The sequence below is a fragment of the Sciurus vulgaris genome, assembly GCF_902686455.1.
Source record: "Sciurus vulgaris genome assembly, chromosome: 7".
NCBI classification, from domain to species: domain Eukaryota; kingdom Metazoa; phylum Chordata; class Mammalia; order Rodentia; family Sciuridae; genus Sciurus; species Sciurus vulgaris.
Genome location: NC_136467.1, coordinates 82,650,546 through 82,669,689, shown reverse-complemented (window position 1 = coordinate 82,669,689; position 19,144 = coordinate 82,650,546). Strand labels below are relative to the sequence as shown.

The 19,144-nt window shown below is 38.1% G+C and overlaps 1 protein-coding gene across 1 annotated transcript in view; it reads left to right on the top strand.

Moving 5' to 3' along the window:
• Positions 1–1,701: 1,701 nt before the first annotated feature.
• BCKDHB (branched chain keto acid dehydrogenase E1 subunit beta) overlaps positions 1,702–19,144 on the top strand; it is a 240,503-nt gene continuing 223,060 nt past the window's right edge. Inside the window, exon 1 of the mRNA XM_079146543.1 lies at positions 1,702–1,954. Coding sequence (XP_079002669.1) covers positions 1,759–1,954 — 196 coding nt within the window. The 5' untranslated portion in view covers positions 1,702–1,758. The remainder of the gene's footprint in view (positions 1,955–19,144) is intronic.

Below are 19,144 nucleotides of genomic sequence, written 5' to 3'. Positions count from 1 at the left end.
TTGATTGTTGTGACTGTGCAGTCTGTCTCCATTCTCTGCCAATTGGGACATCCTAAAAGTGTATTGTCTTATTTATTTCAGTTGTGGCTTGTCTTTGGTTGGTACACTGCAGAGGTTCAATAAATTCTCACTAGTCCTTTTACTATTTTTCTCCTAGGCCTAAGTCACCTCAGTACCAAAGTCCTCAGATTATCAGGAAACTGAGAAAATAAAGCATGGTTCGATTTTATCTTTGGTCTTTGTATTTTAAAATTAAAATTTGATTCTGTAAATGTAATTTCATTTTGTGATCTTTCTCTTGCATTAAAATAAAAATACCCTTCATGCACATAATGAAAACAACCCCCAACTCATTAAAAAAGCAGAAGTGAAAACTAATAAAAAATTAAGATTAAAAATCCCCAAAATGTTGAAATTTAGGCCTTAGTGTGAGAGTATGAATAATGGAGATATGGTTCTACTCTTGGCAGCTTTTAATTGTTATTTCTCAATCCCAATCATAAAACAGGAAATTGACCATCTCTCAGCCCTTCCTCTCACCCCATTTCTTCTCTTTCTTCCCTTGCCTCCTTGCAAAACCAAAGGTGAGTTGGAAGGCCTGGAATAAAGAAAAGGAACTTTCTTTTCTCCTCCTTCCTCTTCATTTTCTCTTCTTCAAATTCTATCTTGGACCTGTTCTTCCTCATTTTCCCATCTTTGTCTGATGGACAAAACAATCAAATAGGACAAACTTATGTATTGCTGTGATTTGTGAATTCATGAACACAAACACTTGAATTTTTAATAAATAAAATGTACAAAGTTGATGATTGCAAATGTATATTAATGATTAAAATTCTTCAGGTTTCAAAGCTACTCAGAGTAAGATGGTGAGGCAACTTTCACTTCATTTGCACTGAAATACATCAAATTCCTATTCATTGGATTTGCAGAATGAAATCTGCTTACCTTTTCACTCTTACCTAAATCTGGAAAAACAAAATCAATAAAAATCTATATATAGAGGGCTGGAGCTTGTAGCTTAGTGGTAGATGCTTGTCCAGCCTCTTGCACCCAGTGAGGTCCTGGGTTTGATCTCCAACACTGAAAAAACAAAAAACAAACCTGTTTATGCTTATTAGGTATTTCATAAGAATGTAAGCTTTGACCAGTGATCTGAAACTGAAGACCAATAACCAACACCAATCAGTAAACCTTACTACCATCCCTCACTTTTGGGATACTAGAGACGAAGAATAGGAAATAATATAAAAAAGGCTACGTTTTAAAGAAAGTATTAACTTGTTCTTTCTTCTTTTTTTTAGGTCCTAAGGGTGGGGCCTAGGGCTTCACACACGCTAGGCGAGCGCTCTACCACTGAGCTACATCTCCAGCCTAAGAAAGTATTAATTTTAAAATGCAAAGGTCACGGAAAATGGCATTGCAAATGACACTTAAAAAAAAAATCCAAGGGCCGTGTTGAAGGGTACGGAGATGCATCCTCTGGCCCCGCACCCCGGGTTCGGGAAGGCTCCGCCTCCAGCACCCGTTTCATTGGCGCTCACCGGGCCCCCGCCCGCCCTGGCCGCCCTTCCGCACGCGCGCACCGAGCGGACGCCTCGGTCCTCAGGGCGCCTTCCCCGCCTCCGAATTGCCACCTCTGATTTGCCTGTTTCTCGAGACCGCCCCTCCGGTCCCACCAGTGTGCAAGTCGCCTCGGGTCTCCGCCCTCCCCGCGGCAGCGTGTGGCTCACCCGGCTCACCCGGCGGCGAGCGGGGATGGCGGTCGTGGCGGTGGCCGCAGGCCGGCTGCTGAGGCTCCGCGCTGCCGGGGCGGACGGGCACTGGCGCCGGCTGCGTGGCGATGCACTGGCGCGGAGCTTCCTGCAGCCCGTCTCGGCCGGCGAGGATGCGGCCCAGACGCGGCAGGTGGCTCACTTCACTTTCCAGCCCGACCCGGAGTCCCGTGAGTACGGTGAGTCGGGGGCCACCCGGCCAGCCCCGTCCCCCAGACCCCCTTCCTCCCAAACTCCGGCCGCTCTAGACCTCCCAGGCTCAGGGTCTGACTCCTCGCCCTAGTTTTGTTAGTAAGCCTTTGAGACACAGCCCCCGGGCACCTTCGAGATGGGGGAGAGGGCACGACACCTTCTGGAAGCGCCTGAGGTGGAGAGGAGGTGACAAGGAATCTTCTGTCCTCTGTCCTTTCTTTCCCAGCCCAGGCCTTAGGTTACAGCTTACTGGGGGCTGGGCCACTCATTTTAGGCAGCAGCATTTAAAAGAAAGACTACGTTTTTGCTTGTGGTAGGTAAGAATAAGCTGAGGGAACGTGTATCTGAATTGACTTTCCCAAGGTCGCAGAACAGGTTCTTATCTGGAGACGGGTAAGAATCCAGGCTTTTCAGGAGACTGAGGCAGAAGGATTGCAAGTTTGAGGCCAGTCTGGGCAAGTTACTATCCCTGTCTCAAAATAAGATTAAAAAGACTGGGATGTAGCTCGGTGGTAGAGCGCTTTTCTAGTATGTGCAAGGTCCCGGATTTAATCCTCATTCCCAGGAAGAAAGAAAAAAATGTAGGCTTTCTATTTGAGTCTAGTGCTGAGTTTGTGCTGGGCCATGCTGCCACTTGGCTAAGGAGAGGTAATTGATGTAGGTGTTGGGAGGAGGAAGCAGTAGAAAGGGCTTATGGCAAACACCTTATAGACTGACTGTTGTGGGACTTTTACTATTTTTTCTGAAAGTTTTATGTAATTTTCTAAAGATCCAGTGTCTGTCATCAGAATATCAGGAAAGCATGAGAAAACATTTTCCATTTTCTTGTTCAATAACTTCTTATGTGCTAGGGCTGACATTTTTGGAAGTATATCTTGTGAATAGTAAGTATTAACATTTATTTTTTTATTTTTTGTTTTATTTTATTTTTGGTATCAGTTGAACTTGGGGGCATTTAACCATTGAGCCACATTCCTACCCCCACCCCCTTTTAAAATATTTTTATTTTGAGACAGTGTCTTGCTAAGTTGCCTAGGACCTTTGCCAGATTGCTGATACTGGCTTTGAACTTGAGATCATCCTGCCTTTCTCCTGAGCTGCTGGGATTATAGGTGTGCATCACTGTGCCCAGCAAGAATAAGTATTTTTTAAGTGCTTATCACTAGAAGGCACTGAGCTGAGAAATTTACATTTATTATCTCATTTGATGTTTAGGACACAAAGGGCAGGTAATATTTTTATTCCCATTTTGCAGTTTCATTTAACTGAGGTTTGAGGTAGTTTATCCAAGGTTACACAGACAAGTGGCAGCTCCAGCTTTGGAATCTAATTATTCAGATTCTAGAGGTGATGTAAACATGGTACTAAAATGCACATAGAAATAATTTACTAAGAGGGTATCCCAGCTTTGTGAAATAGTTGATAGATACCATAAAGATGAATAGCAACTCTTTTTTTTAACCAACAGGATGAACCTCAATTCTGTCTTCACAGAAAGAAACTCTGACTCAATGCTTGAGAAGTAGGGCATAAGTCTTCTTAATCCCCCTTCCACAATTGTGAAATAGTTAAAATCTTAGTGCTATCACATTTGTATGTTGTTGTAAAAACAATGCAAACACATTACATATAATTTACATAGTAGAAAAGTAAAAAGTTATTTCACTATTCACTATAGTAAATATTGCTAACATTCGGGCGCATCCTTCCAGTGAGCAGTGTATTTACCATAATTGCAGTCTTAATACAGAAACAATTTGCATTGTTTAATCAGAAGTTTTTGCCATAAGGGTACATAGTTGTTATACCCTTCTTCCGAATTTAGAGGACATGTACCATAGAGACACCACAATTCAGTAGTTGGAATCAGACTGCCCTAGGTTTGGTTTTGTCCCTGCCACCTGAGACTTTGGAGTCATCACTTATCCCCTTTAAGTCTCAGTTTCTTGCTGGGTGCAGTGATATATGCCTTTAATCCCAGCAATTTGGGAGGCAGGGGTAGGAGGATCACTAGTGTGAGACCATCCTGGGCAAATTAGTGAGACTCTATCTCAATAAAAAATAAAAATGGCTGGAGATATAACTCAGTGGTAGAATGCACCTAAGTTCCATCCCCAGTACCAGGGTAGTGGGAGTGGGGAAGGATCAGTTTCTTTATAAGAGGTTAATAATTATATCTACTTCATAAGGCAGTTAGGAGGCCTAAGTAACACAATGTTTATAAAATACTTACAATATTTGACAACTAAGAGGTACTCAGTAAATGGAAACAGTAATTACCATTGTGCTTTTGTTGTTACAATTTTGCAAATAATGTAAATGTAAGCATTTTTTATATATGACTTTTATGTATCTGAGATTATTTCTTCAGTATAGAGCCCCAGGGATGAGATTTCCAAAATATGAATGCTTTAATGGATTTTTAAATGACTGGGTTATATCCCATCTTTATAAGACTGTTAGATAGTTTCAAATATAAGGATGTATAAGAGTTTATACTATAAGTTTATAATATAAGGATGTATAAGAGTTAATGCTAAATTCACAGGTATACACACACACACACACACACACACACACACTCAGACTTGGATATTTTATGCTAATTGTACTTTGTTTTAATTTGCGTTTGTTTCATTTCTGTTCAGAAATATTTTCCCATGTATTTGTTCACTAGATTTATTTTCTTTGGGAATTGAGTGTTCCATGCTTTTTTGTATTTTAAAAATTGTGCCCTTAGTATTTTTTTCTATCAATACTAATACTTTCTGCCGTTATTGAGTAATGGCTCTCTCCAGGTGTTGGGGTAGCCATCAGTCCGTAATTCTCATAATAGCCTTGTGAGTTACACAGTATTTTGCTTATTTTACAGGTGAGAAAGTTGAGGCTCAGAGATGTTAGTGACCTTCCAAAGTCTGATAAATAGCAGTGTCAGAGCTTGAACCCCAGTGTGTATGACTCCAAAGCCTACATTTTAGCCTTGTGTATTAAAATTTTTTATAGTTAAAATATTAATGAAGATAACTTTTTGTCTTTAACATATGTTGCAAATCCTTTTTTTTTTTTTTTTTGATACTAGAGATTGAATCCAGAGGCACTTAACCACTGAGCCATATCCCCAAGTCCTTTTTATTTTTTTATTTTGAGGTAGGGTCTCACTATGTTGCTTAGGGTCTTGCTAAGTTGCTGAGACTGGCCTTGAACTTGGGATCCTTCTGCTTCAGCCTCCCGATCTGCTAGGATTACAGGCATGTGCCACCATGCCTGATGCAAATACTTTTTATCCTTTTATTATTTATTATTATTCTTTTGACATATAAAATAGACAGCTTAACTAGGTGTTAGGGTGGACTCTGAGGAGGTGACATTTAAGCTGCACAGTAAGCTTTGACAAGGAGTTGTCTCTGCAAAGACCAGAGGGAACAGTGTTTTTCAGGAAGAAATAAAACAAGTCTGCTGAACTTGTGTCATGGTGACTGTGAAGGCCATGTGGTGGGGCTGTCTTGTGCAGGGTGAGGTGGACAGGTCTCTCCGAGATCAGGGGGATACTGGCGAGCCCTGTGTTGTGAGGACAAAGGTCTTTCCAGGATTAGAGTTTACAGGGAGCAGAACAATGTAAGTAAAGACGTTAGAAACCATCATGTTTATATGAGGAATGGGGAAGCAGTAAGTTTATTTGCAGGAGAAGGAAAGGAGTAGGGAATAATTCGAAAGGGTAAATGGAGCCTTGAAAATTCATTGTAAAGGTTGGGAGCCTACAGATTGCCTATCTCCAATGTACCCCACATTGTGACGGGTGCATTACATTTGGACTCAAATTTTGTTGGGGCCATGGAAGACTGTTGATTTTTTTCTAGGCAAGAAAGTGACTTGAAATGTTCTTGTGTTACATTATTAAGTTCATAGAGTCAATTAATGAGTGGGAAGTAAGGAGGCTGAGAAGTCAATTAGGGGTATTGTTTATGTGAGATGATGTAATTGTGGTTGGATGATACCAGTGGGTTGTGTTTTGACGATATGATCAGATTTATCACTGTTTTATCTATGGGGGCCTAGGGAAGGGGTATCACATATTTTTAGCCTTAGAAACTGGAAGGATGGTAAGGTGGTGGTATCATTTATACAAGTGGTGAATGCCAGAGGGCAAGCACATTTTTGGTGGGGGAGAGAGAAAGAAAGGGTGAGTATGAGCTGAGGAAATATTCTTAGTAAGTTATTTGAAGGAAATAGTTCAAGGAATTTTCTCTAGAAAGGTGAATAATAGAGACCTGGTATCACAACCAGTGGACAAACTCTGGGGTCTGGTGAGGGGCGAAGGAGGATTGGAAAATAAAGATTCACAGACACAGATCTTGAAGATTAGGCTGGGATCAGGTGGAGCCTGCTCTCTGATGGGAGATTCAGGTATAAATAGTTACTCCAGCAATCTTTATTTATATGTGTCTCATTATCAGGTTACAGACTATGCAACCATTATTCTTTGTATTCAGGAAAATTACAGAAACTAGGACATCCTACATAGTTTTTCCATAGTTGCAATCCACAGTTGCAAAGTGCAATGTTAGGAGCTTGGTGTAGCTTTCAAGAAAGCCCATTGTTAAAAGTTGCTGTAAGGCAGGCGGGAACTGGAGAAGCAGAGCTAGTGAAACATTGTGGTTGTCTAGCATAAGAATTCCTTTCTTCCTGAGAGTTGTGTGCCTGAGATCAAGATCAGAGCTGAGAGGGCTTTTGCACAGAGCCTCCTCATGCAGGGCATTGCTACAGTAGCTAGGCATCCTGTGCCCTTGCACAGAAACATTCCCAGGAACTGAGCATGCCACAGCCATGAGGGCATCAGAGACCCCTGATCTTAGTAACTGCTCTCCCATCCTCCATTACCGCGCTCAACATCTCTCCCTTTCTTATATTTTAAATGTCCAAGTGATGGGATAAGACTTGGAACCGCTAGATTTCTCCTCAGAAGATTCGGCATCCTATTGTTATGACACAAAAGAGAATTAGTAGCAAAAATATAATTCCAAAAATGTACGACACTGTATGGTTTAGCATATTCCAGGGATTAAAGCTATTTAGATCATCAAGTATTTGTTTAGCAAGCCGTGCAGGATCTACACACAGAATCAATTTTACTTTCTTGAATGTCCTGGATATGATGATGTAACTCCATAAGATCCAGGCTATCATTATTTCTTTGCCAAAATGCCCATCAAGTGATTTCTAACTTTCTCCTAATCCCGTTGAGAAGCATTATACTTTGCTGCTGTGACACAAATATATCTATAGTTAGCATGGCAACAGAGCTTTTATCTAAGTTTAAGAGCAGCAAGCTCATTTCCAATATTAATAACCGAAACTTCTAAAGCGTTTAAATTTTCCTCTAACTTATCATCAGTGTTTGCCTGGTACTGCAAAGCTTTAGAAGTGATTTGAGCTAAGTCATTAACAAAGTGAGCATTTTGTATGCTTTTGGATAAAGTTATAGCAGATGTCATAACAGAAACTAAGACAGCTATTAAGGTGACTACTCTAAATGTAACAAGACCAAGAGCACAACAATGTCTAGCTAACTGGATATGAATCTGCTGTAGAATTGACCTCCAGTATTGGAATACCAGGGCTCTGAGATATTAGCTGGAGGCATAATAAAAGAAGGTTGTTTTAACCCAAGTGTTCCTTGTCTTCTATCAAACCTGGTAATACAATTAGTCGAATTAAAGTCATAACAAGTTACATGATACTTCTCTCTTATCCTGTTTACTTTTACATTTCTGGTGATTAAGACTTAAGGGGATTGTACACAGGCTCACAAACCATAGCAAGAAGCCACTTCACAATCCTCATTCACAAGATTAGGTAAGGGAGTTCTGGTAATGTTAACGAAATCTAAAGCGGCTATCAAATGCCAGAGATCTCTTTGTATGCCACCACCACTGAAGGTCAGAATATTACTTACAAATCCCCCAGGGGTCATAGGTTTTTGACATAGGTTCTTTTCTTCAGCTTTATGAGACCACTCTACAATCTATTCATCTCTACCACAGACATTATGACTTACTGGCCAATTATTGGCACACTCCATCCATTTAGGAAAAGCACCCAGCTCCATAGTGGTATGATTAGGACAGTAAGGTAGATGTTCTCTGGGAGACACGGTTATGTCTCTGGGCAGTCCCATTTTTATAACTGTGTGAATATATTTAGTTACATCCCAAGGGCTAGTGAGTTGGGCTATATTGGCTCCCCCATATGCTGTCTTATATTCTGGGGTCACCTTTAAACAGCTGGTATTGTTATTGTGGGACCAACATATAGGTGAATTCCCACTGTATCCAGTATAGTTAAATCCAATTGAACGGACAGGTGTAATATGTTTGTCTGAAAAGCCTCCCATCATATGTGTGTCATTAGTACATATTGGAATTGAGTCTCCAGTCCACATAACTGGGTGTATTAAAGGTGGATCTGGAAAGTAAGTCCAGTAAGTTTCCCCCTGAACTCTACTTACCTGACAGCTTAGTAAAGCCAGCATGGCCACAAGCATTGTGGCAGGAGATTTAATATTTCCCTGTAGATTTACCATCTGTTCAGCCTGGTGTGTCAAATTCTTTAATTGTCCCCATATTGGCAGACCAGCCTTCTGCGTTTGTCCAGTTCTTTTACTCTTTCTCATCATCTCGTTCTTGTTGGGTGTTGGGATCAACACTTCTGTCGAGAGCTTCATTTGTTTGAACTGGCTCAAGGTCTTCCATGGTGATGGCAAATAGCACATTCAGGTACCCAAATAGGATGAGCTGCACTTTCTGGAAAGTACAAGCATGACCTCTTCCCCACATTATCACTGGATCTGGTCCATTCCATTGTCCTGTTTGTAAGTCTTTCTACCAGACCAGACCTGTTGAGCCTACTGTTGTATGAGCCATATGTCACTTAGCTGCAGTGTGACCTTCAGCCTCACGGTTCAAAAAATTTAATACAAAAAGAGCATGACTTAAACAATTTTGTGGAATCTATTTCCCCCTTCTTGTTTTGGTAATTGTAACTTCAGAGATAAATGAGCTCATTCTGCAATGACCTGGCCTTGAGGATTATAAGAAATGCCAGTTCAGTGTTCAATATGATATTGATCACAAAATTGTTGAAAAGATGAACTAGTATAAGTTGGAGCATTATTATTAGTTTTAATTTGGAATGGGAGACTCAGCATTGCAAAAGCAGCCAAACAGTGGAAAATAACTTGATGTGAATTTTTTACTGGCCAGGAAAATTAGCAAAAGTCGCCTGAAAAGTATGTAAAGATTGTCAAAGTTGACGTTGTTAAACTGAAAAAGACACCATAATGAAGGAAGGCTCAGTTTTTGTCTTCCAACAAAATTCTGAAATGCAGTTAAAAGATTTTGGAGGAAGCTAAACAAAGTGGACCCACTTTTTTTTTTTGATAACTTTTGAAGACTGCCATATGGCCCCTGTAGGGGTATGAGAAGTAGAAAACATCAACACATGTATAGGCTCCTGCAAATTAATCTTAGTAAGTTGTGAAGTCCTGATTGAAGTTTTAACTTTCATTAAGGCAGCCCTTGCTTCTGTAGTAAGCTGTTGAGATGCCAGAGAGGAATCTCCACATAATATATCAAATAAAGGGCTCAAATCTGCAGTAGATAATTGTAAGCTAGGCCTTAACCTATTAAAATCTCCCAATAACTTATGAAAATAAGTTTTAATTTGTAATAAGTTTTAATTTGTAAGTTTTGTGGATGAATCAAATGTCTTATGATTAGGCTGCCCAGATATAAAAAGGAAAGGTCTTTTGTACTTTTGTGAGGAACTAAAAGACAACAGTTAAAAAGTTTACAAGGAAAATATAAAATGAAATTTAACAAGAGTAAAAACATTTAATTTGTACAATTGTTATGAGCCAATAAACATGATTTTTTCTGTAATCCCCAATCTGTATTTAGCTATATATATTATGTTTTTTTAAATTTATTTTTATTATTAACAAATGGGATACATGTTGTTTCAGTTTGTAGATGGAGTAACAGCATGCCATTTGCATATTCATATATTTACATAGAGTAATGATGTTTGATTCATTCCATTATTTTTTTCCTCCCCCCACCATTCCCACCTCTCTTTTCCCTCTATTCAGTCCCTCCTTCGTCCATTCTTGTCCCCCTCCAACCCCCCATTAAGTGTCATCATCCGCTTATCAGTGAGATCATTCCTCTTTTGGATTTTTGAGATTGGCTTATCTCACTGAACATGATATTCTCCAATTTCATCTATTTGCCTGCAAATGCCATAATTTTATTATTCTTTATAGCTGAGTAATATTCCATTGTATATATATATACCACAGTTTCTTTATCCATTCATCAATTCAAGGACATATAGGTTGGTTCCACAATCTGGCTATTGTGAATTGAGCAGCTATGCACATTGATGTGGCTGTATCTCTGTAGTATGCTGATTTTAAGCCCTTTGGGTATAGGCCGAGGAGTGGGATAGCTGGGTCAAATGGTGGATCCATTCCAAGTTTTCTAAGGAATCTCCACACTGCTTTCCAGAGTGGCTGCACTAATCTGCAGCCCCACCAGCAATGTATGAGTGTACCTTTTCCCCACATCCTCTCCAACACCTAGTGTTGCTTGTATTCTTGATAATCGCCATTCTAATTGGGGTGAGATGGAATCTTAGGGTAGTTTTGATTTGCATTTCTCTTATTACTAAAGATGGTGAACATTTTTCATATGTTTCTTGATTGCTTGTAGATCTTCTTCTGTGAAGCGTCTGTTCATATCCTTAGCCCATTTGTTGATTGGGTTATTTGTATTCTTGGTGTAGAGTTTTTTGAGTTCTTTATATATTCTGGAAATTAGTGCTCTATCTGAAGTATGAGTGGCAAAGATATTCTCCCACTCTGTAGGCTCTCTCTTCGCATTGCTGATAAGTTTCCTTTGCTGAGAGAAAGCCATTTAGTTTGAATCTATCCCAGTTATTGATTCTTGCTTTTATTTCTTGTGCTATGGGGGTCCTGTTAAGGAAGTCTGATCCTAAGCCAGCAAGGTGAAGATTTGGACCTACTTTTTCTTCTATAAGATGCAGGGTCTCTGGTCTGATTCCAAGGTCCTTGATCCATTGTGAGTTGATTTTTGTGCAGGGTCAGATCGATAGGGGTTTAGTTTCATTCTGTTGCATATGGATTTCCAGTTTTCCCAGCACCATTTGTTGAAGAGGCTATCTTTTCTCCATTGTATATTTTTGGCACCTTTGTGTAGTATTAGAAAATTGTATTTATTTGGGTTTGTGTCCATGTCCTCTATTCTGTACCATTAATCTACCTGTCTGGTGCCAATACCATGCTGTTTTTGTTACTATTGCTTTGTAGTATAGTTGAAGTTCTGGTATTGCGATACCCCCTGTTTCATTCTTCCTGCTAAGGATTTCTTTAGCTATTCTGGGTTTCATATTCTTCCAGATGAATTTCATGATTGCTTGCTCTATTTCTGTGAGGTACGTCATTGGGATTTTAATTGGAATTGCATTGAATCTGTATAGCACTTTTGGTAGTATGGCCATTTTGACAATATTAATTCTGCCAATCCAAGAACATGGGAGATCTTTCCATCTTCTAAGGTCTTCCTTAATTTCTTTCTTCAGTGTTTTGTAGTTTTCATTGTAGAGATCTTTTACCTCTTTGGTTAGATTGATACCCGAGTATTTTATTTTTTTTTTGAGGCTATTGCAAATGGAGTTGTTTTCCTCATTTCCCTTTCAGCTGTTTCATCACTTGCATATAAAAATGCTGTAGATTTATACGTGTTGATTTTATAGCCTGCTATTTTGCTGAATTCATTGATGAGTTCTAGAAGTTTTCTGGAGGAGGTTTTTGGATCCTCTAAATATAGAATCATGTCATCCGCAAATAGTGACAGCTTAAGTTCCTCTTTTTCTATTCCTATCCCTTTAATTTCTTTAGTCTGCCTAATTGCTCTGGCTAGAGTTTCGAGGACAATGTTGAATAGAAGTGGTGAAAGAGGACATCCCTGTCTTGTTCCCATTTTTAAAGGGAATGGTTTTAGTTTTTCTGCATTAAGAATGATTTTGGCCATGGGCTTAGCATAAATAGCCTTTACAATGTTCAGGTATGTTCCTACTATCCCTATTTTTTCTAGTGTTTTCAGCATGAAGGGGTGTTGTATATTGTCAAATGCTTTTTCTGTGTCAATTGAAATAACCATATGATTCTTATCCTTAATCTATTGATATGATGGATTACGTTTATTGATTTACAAATGTTGAACCATGCTTGCATTCCAGGAATGAACCCCACTTGATCGTGGTGCACAATTTTCTTAATATGTTTTTGGATACATTTTGCCAATATTTTGTTAAGGATCTTTGCATCTATATTCATCAAGGATATTGGTCCAAAAATTTCTCTCCTTGATGTGTCTTTTCCTGGTTTGGGTATGAGGGTGATATTAGCTTCATAGAATGAGTTCGGTAGGGTACCCTCCTTTTCTATTTCCTGGAATACTTTGAGAAGTATTGGAATGAGTTCTTCTTTGAAGGTCTTGTAGAACTCGGCTGAGAATCCGTCTGGTCCTGGGCTTTTCTTGGATGGTAGATTTTTAATGGCTTCTTCTATTTCATTGCTTGATATTGATCTGTTTAAATCATGTATGTCCTCCTGGTTCAGTTTGGGAGGAGCATATATCTCTAGAAATTTGTCAATGTCTTCGGTACTTTCTATTTTGTTGGAACAGATTTTCAAAGTAGCTTCTCATTATGTTCTGTATCTCAGTGGTGTCTTTTGTGATATTTCCTTTTGCATCATGTATTTTAGTAAATTGAGTCTTCTCTCTCCTTCTCTTTGTTAGTGTGGCTAAGGGTTTATCTATTTTGTTTACATTCTCAAAGAACCAAGTTTTTGTTATGTCAATTTTTTGAATAGTTTCTTTTGTTTCAATTTCATTGATTTCAGCTCTTATTTTAATTATTCCCTGTCTTCTATTACTTTTGGTGATCTGTTCTTTTTCTAGGGCTTTGAGCTGTAATGTTAGGTCATTTTGTTGTTGACATTTCATTCTTTTCTGGAATGTGCTCCATGCAATGAATTTTCTTCTTAGTACCGTTTTCATAGTGTCCCAGAGATTTTGATATGTTGTATCATCATTCTCATTGACCTCTAAGAATTTTTTAATCTCCTCCCTGATGTTTTTTGTTATCCATGTTTCATTCAATAGCATATTATTTAATCTCCAAGTGTTGGCGTAATTTCCTTTTTTTACTTTGTCATTGATTTCTACTCTCAGTCCATTATGATCTGATAGAACACAAGGCAGTATCTCTATTTTTTTGCATTTCCTAAGGGCTGCTTTGTGGCATAACATATGGTCTACTTTTGAGAAGGTTCCATGTGCTGCTGAGAAGAAAGTGTATCCGCTCGTTGATGGATGGAATATTCTATATATGTCTATGAAGTCTAGGTTACTGATTGTGTTATTGAGTTCTATGGTTTCTTTGGTTGGATTTTGTTTGAAAGATCTATCTAGTGGTGACAGCGGTGCATTAACGTCGCCCAGAATTATTGTGTTGTGGTCTGTGTGATTCTTGAAATTGACAAAGATTTGTTTGATGTACAGGGATGCACCATTGTTTGGGGCATAAATATTTACTATCGTTATGTCTTCCTGATTTATGGTTCCTTTAAGCAGTATGAAATGTCCTTCTTTATCCCTTCTGACTAACTTTTGCTTGAAGTCCACTTTATCTGATATAAACTTTTGTTTATCATGGAAGGATTTTATTTCATCTTCAAATCTGAAGGTTAGTTTTGCTGGGTATAGGATTCTTGGTTGGCAACCATGTTCTTTCAGAACTTGAAATATGTTGGTCCAGGCCCTTCTATCTTTTAGAGTCTGGGTTGAGAAGTCTGCTGCTATCTGTATTGGTCTGCCCCTATATGTAATCTGATGCTTTTCTCTCACGGCCTTCAAAATCCTATCTTTATTTTGAATGTTAGGCATTTTCATTATAATGTGCCTTGGTGTGGATCTGTTGTGATTCTGTGCATTTGGTGTTCTGTGAGCCTCTTGTATTTGATTTTCCATTTCATTCTTCAGGTTTGGGAAATTTTCTGATATTATTTCATTGAATAGGTTGTTCATTCCTTTGGTTTGTATCTCTGTGCCTTCCTCAATCCCAATAATTCTTAAATTTAGTCTTTTCATGATGTCCCATAGTTCTTGGAGATTCTGTTCATGATTTCTTACCATCTTTTCTGTTTGGGCAACTTTATTTTCAAGATTCAATATTTTTTCTTCATTGTCTGAGGTTCTGTCTTCCAAGTGGTCTAGTCTTTTGGTGATGCTTTCCGTTGAGTTTTTTATTTTGTTTATTGTCTCCTTCCTTTCAAGGATTTTCCTTTGGTTTTTTTTGAGAATCTCTATCTCTTTGTTGAAATGATCTTTTTCTTCCTGCAGGTGCTCTTTCAGCTTGTTGGTATTATCATTCATTGCCTGCATTTGCTCTCTTATCTCATCCTTTGCTTCACGAATCATCTTAATCATGTATAATCTGAAGTTCTTTTCTGACATTTCTTCTACCATACTGTCATTGGATTCTATTACTATAGAATCTAGATTTGTTTGGATCATTTTCTTCCCTTGATTTTTCATATTGTTCATGTATCTTCCCCTCTAGCGCTGCAGATCTGGGGTATTGCAGATTTCCCCCTGTAGGCTTATAGTGGCCCTATAGGTTTCCAAAACCCTTTCTTTCAGGGGAGATCAATATTAGCAGTGCCCAAATCAGACACTATGCAATCCTAGACCAAATAGCCCCTCTGAGGACAATAACAAAATTGTCATAATAAACAAAATGTGTTCAAATATTATCTTCAATAAAACAAACAGGTTTACAATAATGTCTGCACTTTCTCATGGAGGACAAAGAGGATGCAGAGGGATGAAGAATATGTCTGTTAATTGGATAATAAAAGAATATACAGAAGTTCTAGAAAATAGAAAGGGTGAGAGTGTAATCAAAAGAAATCGGATGTTAGCATGTAAATAAGGGAGAAAGTGACTCTGAGGGAACAGGTAAACAGAAGGAAAAGAAAGCAAGAAATGTAAAGAAATAAAAACTTAAATATTTTTTTTAAAAAGGGGAAATAAGAAAATCTGTATAACAGTCATATACTAATGAAACCTCCCAGTGTTCAGTAGCCTGATGTATGAGAGGTACCTGACAATGAGCTTCAAGCCTCCAGCAGGCGTCTCAGGATGGGATTTGCCACACCCGAAGATCGGAGCTCTGGTTTCCAGGATTATCCAAGATGGCTGCTCTGGCTCTGAAATGTGTTGGCAAATGGGGAGCTGCAGCTCAGTGGTGGATGTGGTCAGCTGGAGGTCCTGGAGACAGGATGCAGTTGGTCCGGCAGTGGTCCTGGAGGTCGGGTGTGTGTGGTGTTGTTGTGGGATCCAGGAGGCCGGGTGCAATCAGTCGGTCTGGGTTCCCGGTGATAGGGTGCATTCAGTTGGTCTGGGGGTCCTGGCGGCAGGGAGCAGTCAGTTGATGTGAGGGCCCCAGAGGCAGGGAGTGATCGGTCGGGCTGAGGGATCCTGGAGACGGGACTCAGTCAGTCCGGCCAGGGGTCCTATGGGGCCTGGCTTTTGTCTCAAAATGGCGGCAGCCACGTGTAATCAAACCTGCAGGTACTGTGACAGTGAACTTCCAGGCAGCAGCAGGCAGCTGGTTCTCCCCTGGCAGTCCGTGGTCCGTCTGCTGGCAGGTGTCCGACGATCGGGAGGTGAACCTCGAGCGTTGGGTGATGGATAGGGGTAAGGCAGGCGATGGACAGGTGAGAGCAGGCAAATGGCGGATGATAGACGCCTGACAGTGAGCAATCTGCTCTCAAAAAAGGCATCGATATGCTGACAGATTGCAAGTGATCACAGCAGACAAATGGGGTAAACAGCAGGGGATCGATAAGCAGCAAAAACTGCCTCACCAAGAAACAGATATCCTCTGCTTGAATCCGGCGTTGCGGAGCGACAAGGAACGCAGCCTCCCTCTAGCTATGTTTTTTATTTATTTTAAGATTACAGTAATTTTTATAACAAAAATCTTTTGAACTGGACTTTAAACTTGAGTGGTTATCTTAACATGGAATAAGGTGAGTCTTAACTCAGGTGAGGTGGCTTTTGACAAATCATAGATAAGGTGTTCAATTTTTGAAACTAATCTTTAATCTCTTTTTAAGTATTATTTTATAAAGTTTTATACATCATTTTTGAGTCCATATGAATCAGTTAACATAATTTAACATTACATCTGAAATATGAATTAAACAAGTCAAGAGACCCTCTTTTGTGTAAAAATGGCAAAATGTGTTTACCTCCCATATTACCAACCTTCAAAAAAACCAGGCTCTCCTGGTTTCCTTTTAGAAATATATTTAAGTTTAACTTTTCAGTGTGGAGTAACAGTTTTTTTTTTTAACTTGTGACAGATTATTTTATCTAATTACAAAATATTAAATCATATAATTTATTAACTAAATGTGTTATTTTTATAATAGACCATTGTTACAGAGAACACCAGCTTTGTAAAATGTTCTCCTAAACCTTATATTTAAAAGACTTTGTATGAATACTTTTAGAGTACAAAGAAATGAGTTAACAGCACCACAATTACACTAATGTTTTTATATTAACCAAGTTTAACTTTTGAAGAAAAATTTAGAAACTGGAATGGAATTAAATACTATACTAGTTATTGTTTAACCAGAGTTGGACAAACACTGTATGTTTAAGACTTTTTTATAATACTTCACAGACATAAGAAATTATTCTGATAAGAGCAAATTATTTTTTAAGAAATCCTTATTACTTTAACATACAGAGGATTAAACTTTGGTTCACAGCAGCACGTTAATATTTTACCTGTGTCTGGAGAAGGGATCTCCTTTACAAACTCTCTACGAATTGCACAAATCTTTTTGTCACTTACACAAACCTTTCTGTCACATACTCGGACCTTCTATCTCTTTCCTTGCACTAACCTTATATTTGTTTCCCTTTGCAAACCTTATTTATATCTCATTCCCTTCATAAACTTTATATCTCTTTCCTAGCTGTTAATCCCTTTTTTAAATTCACATTTTGAAACAATCCTTATGAAATTTCTGAAGTTTTTTTTTTTTTTTTTTCCCAATCACTCCTCTTAGTAAGATGAAATACTTTATGTTGTTTATAGTACTTTAATTGAAACACAACTGAAACTCTTTGGGCCCTTTGCATGTAGAATTACACCTATTAGAACTTTAACTCAGTAATTTTGCTTTAGTCAAGATCTAGAAACAAAGCAATCGTAAACTCCTTTTAAAATTTATCCACTTAAGAAAACACTTTTATGAAGATTAATCCAATTTATGTTAAATCTGACTTACTCATGTGAACTGTAAGAATTAAAATTAGACAAATGTAATTAATATTATTAACCATCTTTTTCCTGTTGAAGAAAAATCCTAGAAGCAATGGATATTACATTATATTATAGACATTTTATAAAAATCAATGCTAAATTGTCTGACCACCTAAAAAAATTTTGTTAGAATTTTAAAGACATATTTATTATTATCTGATTATTTAATTTGAATTAAATGACTAGGATTCATCTCTTTATTTAAATTTTAATTTTCGAGCACTCATTTGTCTAATGCCAACTGTGATACCATGCACATAATATATAAACCCAACAACACAATACACAGGTGTGCACATATACACAAAACAGACAAGAAATAGATTTTGTAACTTTTGTAAATGAAGCTCCACAGGTAGGAGTCAATATTATTGATGTATATTAAAGCCTTTATTAGATTAACATATCAGAAATTAAAATAGAACCCATCAGACTTTAACATTATGACTTAAATATAGGACAGGCCTGACCAATTGGAAATTCTAGGTATAAAAATCCAACAGACATGGTGGACACTGAAATCAAAGGTTTCAGGTAGCCAGCCATTTGTCCTTGATGGTTATCAGACTTATTCCCAACATCATCGTGTCTTTGTCCTCCTTAGGATTTATTAAAAAGAATTTTTGAATGTATTTAAGAGCTAGCCCTAGAGAAACTGGCTTCTGAACAAAGACTGTGTGTAAAAACCTTTTAGTTAGATAAAATAATACTGATCAGAAAAAATTATTCATGTGGAATTTAAAAAAACAGGAGTTTTCCAAAAAAAGAAATTTCATGGTTGCAATGCTAATGTCTTCATCAAGTCAGAGTGTACTTTTAGTTCAGATAAGAGTCAGTTCAGATATCTAAATAATGTGGAATTCTGTGAAGTTCTCATTAAAAAACAATAAACTAAGAAATTTTAGCAAAAGAAAGCTTGTACATTCAGAATCTTTCACTTTTCTCTTTCTAAGCTGTAGTATTAGGGAGGAACTGGTTCAGAATCTCAGCTGAAAGCAGATAAGCTAGCCAGCCAAGCAGTTTGAATTTAAAAAGGGACACTTTTTTTCTTATGTCTTAACAGTTTTTTTATAAGCCTTGTAAATCATGCAGGCTCTGTAATTTACATTTTTAAATATAAGCCTAGGAGAGATAGAAATCTAGCAGAAACTAAGAGATAAGGAACAGTACTATAATTGTTTTTTTCTTTTGTAAGACTATTTTATTAAAGCATGGTGTTATACACCAGTGCCCTATGTAGATGTATAATTACACAAATGGTATGCCTTTACTTTCATGTACAAACAGAAACAACATGTATTCCATTTGTTTACAATAAAAAAAAAAAAAAGCATGGTGTTATAGCTTATATTCTCTCTGGAGAGCCGCACCCCCCACCCCTTTTTTCTTTTTGGTTCCTCGAGCTACAAGCCTAACTTTAAGGAGGGTGCCAGTCGCCCATGTCTTTACATTTACCACTTCTTCTGTAGGAAACCAGGGAAAAGTTTTAGTAATAAAGTTTATAAATTCTAACAGCTGTGCTCTTCTAACAGAATTACTGCTCTTCCTGAGCATATCTCTAAGGACAGACACATAATGATCCCTTTCTTTGGATCCTGTATATCCCATATTTTACACCTGACTCTGACTCACTCCTCCAATCTCCTTACCTTTGAGGACTTTTTTTGCTTCTATGGCGTGCCTCCAGG